General features: G+C 52.7%; 1 protein-coding gene across 1 annotated transcript; it reads right to left on the bottom strand.

Moving 5' to 3' along the window:
* Positions 1-764: 764 nt before the first annotated feature.
* Positions 765-1,592, bottom strand: LOC116853207. The gene has a single exon (XM_032834160.1). It carries the CDS (start codon positions 1,590-1,592, stop codon positions 765-767), a length of 828 nt encoding a protein of 275 aa, XP_032690051.1.
* Between the last annotated feature and the right edge of the window lie 1,695 nt (positions 1,593-3,287).

Raw genomic sequence — 3,287 nt, 5'->3', positions numbered from 1 at the left:
TAGAGTTTGCGAAAAGTCCTCGATGTGAGGAACCGGGTACTGATCGGGTATCGTGCGAGCATTCAGGCGTCTGTAGTCTCCGCATGGGCGCCAAGCGTTTTCTTTCTTCGGCACCATGTGTAGAGGCGCGGCCCATGGGCTTTTTGAAGGGCGGATGATCCCTTCTTTAAGCAGGAGATCAAACTCTGCTTTTGCAGTTTGTAGACGATCAGGAGCCAATCTTCGTGGACGGCATGCTTCCGGTGGTCCTGACGTTGTCTTGATGTAGTGCCTGGTGTTGTGTTCTGCTCTTGTTAGTTCCGTGCGTAGGCGGGTAATCCCTGGATATTCCGCTAAGATGCGGTGGTACGAATTCTCTTCCTTGAGAACCTTGACTGATGCTGTCGTGGCGTGGTCTATGGTCCCCTGGGTTTTCAAGCCTGTTTTGCCATCTATTAGCTTTCTTGCTCGTAGATCCGGTAATAGATGGTAGTGGGATAAAAAATCCGCGCCGATTATTGGTTGCGATACGTTCGCAATGACGAAACGCCAAGGAAAAGACCTTTTAAGACCAAGTTTCGGTTCTATGGTGATCCATCCGTACGTCGGTATCGCCGACCCATTAGCTGCATATAGGATGTATGCTGTGGGCTGCTTCGGACCTTGGATCGCGGCACGTGGATACACGCTGACGTCGGATCCGGTGTCCACGAGGAATCGTCTTTTAGATTCCTGACAGGTGACGAAAAGGCGACGAGGAGTCTGGGTCGTGTCACTGGCCGCCATCAGTGACTCCCGCGCTCGTTTCCCGATTGGAAGTTGCACGGCTGGGTGCATTTTCGAGCTTGTTGCCCGAACTTCCGATGGTAGAAGCAGAGGGGATCTGTTTTCTTCCTCTCCCTTGACATGCTTCTGTGTCGCTTCCGTGGACGAGGCGTTTGCTCGAGACGTCGAGCCATGGCTGCCACCTGGTCGGTGAGCTGCCGTATTTGGTGGGCCATCGGTGATGGGTCGTCCGGCGCCGTTTTCACCTCGTTAACAGCACGGACGGTGACCTCTTGTATGCGGTCCGCCTGTTCTGCGACGTCCTCCAGTCGGTCTTCCGTCCTGGTCGCCAGAATGGCTTGCATCGTGGTTGGTAACCGCCCGAGCCACAACGTGCGTAGTAGTTGTTCGGGTACGGCGTTTCCAGCGAGCGTGCGTAGGTTCCGCAGGAATTGCGAAAGCTTGCGGTCTCCCATCTCTTCGTGTTCCAGAAGTTGGCGAATCCGGTGCTCTTGTGAAGCTGACAGTCGACGGATTAAGGCAGTCTTAATCGCGAGGTATTTGTCCGTCGCAGGTGGGTCGGTAATTACGTCCTTGACCTCACGTGCGTACCTCGTGTCGATCTGTGAGAGTACATGGGCGTACTTTGTAGCATCTTGTGTAATGCCAGCGAGCAGGAATTGTCCTTCAAGTTGTGCGAACCATAACTCGGGCTCGTTCTCCCAGAAGGGTGGTGCGCGGACGGCGACTTTGTTTATTTGTGTACCCGTTGGCTGTTCTGCCGTTGGGTTCATGTTCTCTGCCGTGGAGCCTGTTGTAGCCCTTGTCGGCGAGCGCTCTGTCGGCATTTCCACTCACCCGCGAGGATCACGTCGGGGTCACCAGTTTTGGGGTATTGTTGTGTTGGGCGGTTGCCTCTTTTATGCGTGATCGGTCGCTCGCGGGGAGGATGTAATGACACTCGCTGTTCTTTTAACAAGTAACAAGAATCATTTATTGGTGTGTGCTACACGTGTGTGTATGTGTACGTGTGTGTGTTTGGAGATTGTTCCTTGCGTCTTGTGGCTCGTCGAGCCGTCGCGTTCAGTCCCTTGCTCTGGGGACGACGCGTCCTTCTTCGCTGGGAGCTTCCACGGCGCTGTGATGAATACGTCGGTCGCCGCAGATGCTGGCGCTGAGAGAGGTTCCCACCAGGGCGGGGATGGCGTCCCAGCCCGCGTTGGTGAGGGTGTCCGTGTCCGCGGCGTCTGACCTGATGGACCTTCTGCCTCGGCCTCTGGGGAGCTGTCTCCAAACCGCTGGTACAGTTGTTGGTGGCCTCGTTGCCGCTTCTTCAGCGGGGTGCACTTCTTCAGCGCAAGGTATCGCTTCTTCAGCGAGGTGCACTTCTTCAGCGCAAGGTACCGCTTCTTCAGCGGGGCGCACTTCTTCAGCGCGAGGTACCGCTTCTTCAGCGGGGTGCACTTCTTCAGCGCAAGGTCTCGCTTCTTCAGCGAAGCGCGCTTCTTCAGCGCAGTGCACTTCTTCAGCGCGAGGCTCGCTTCTTCAGCGAGGCGCGCTTCTTCAGCGCGGCGCACTTCTTCAGTGCGAGGTAGCGCCTAGAGGTGCTGTTGGTACCGCTGTTGGTATTAGGGCTTTTATTAAAAGTCGCCACTAACACCAGCGCAGCGGTGTGCGAGTGTGTCAGACCCCTCGCTGGGTCTGCCTTTTATTGCTGCTTAATTAGGATTTTCTCGCGAGAAAACCCCCCCGCGAATGCGCCACCGAACGGCGTCGCGCGGAGGCTCTCGCGGTTGTTCGGCGGCTCGGCGAGCGGCGGCGGCTCGGCTAGCGGCGCCGCGCTTGTGTGTGTGCGGATCTATATCGATCCGCCACAATGGATAATATGTTATATAAAAAACAGTAAAGAAACGTTAAAGAACGGCAAAGAATGGTAAAGAACGGCATTGAAACGGTAATAAAACGTTAAAGAAACGGTAAAAGAAACGGCAAAGAACGGTAAAGAACGGCATTGAAACGGTAATAAAACGGTAAAGAAACGGTAAAAAAACGGTAAAAAACGGCAAAGAACGGTAAAGAACGGCATTGAAACGGTAATAAAACGGTAAAGAAACGGTAAAAAACGGCAAAGAATGGTAATAAAACGGTAAAGGAACGGTAAAGAAACGGTAAAAAACGGCAAAGAACGGTAAAAAACGGGAACGAAACGGTAAAGAAACGGTAAAGAACGGTAAAACTAGAATGTGACACATGATATTCTTATTACTAATGAGCACGTACACTGTGCCCCGCCCCCCGCGACAAGATTTTGCAACGCGACAAGATTTTGCAAGCGACGTATGCATTCGACAATTAGATGCGCAAGAAAAAGAATGTGACACATGACATTCTTATTACTAATGAGCACGTACACTGTGTCCCCGCGACAAGATTTTGCATGTTTCTACATCACTCGCTGCGCTCCACAAAAAGGACGAATAACATTTTAAGACTATTTGTGGTGTATCGAGAAAATATGGGAAAAGGACTGATATACATAAACA

This window comes from Odontomachus brunneus, unplaced genomic scaffold (genome assembly GCF_010583005.1).
Source record: "Odontomachus brunneus isolate Ranch 3 - 2012 unplaced genomic scaffold, Obru_v1 Obru_scaffold_287, whole genome shotgun sequence".
Taxonomy (NCBI): Eukaryota; Metazoa; Arthropoda; class Insecta; order Hymenoptera; family Formicidae; genus Odontomachus; species Odontomachus brunneus.
This window is presented reverse-complemented; position numbering and strand designations above follow the sequence as displayed.

Bases quoted from the DNA above. Each gene is read 5' to 3' on its own strand.
- LOC116853207 (XM_032834160.1), bottom strand. From the start codon at position 1,592: ATGCCGACAGAGCGCTCGCCGACAAGGGCTACAACAGGCTCCACGGCA.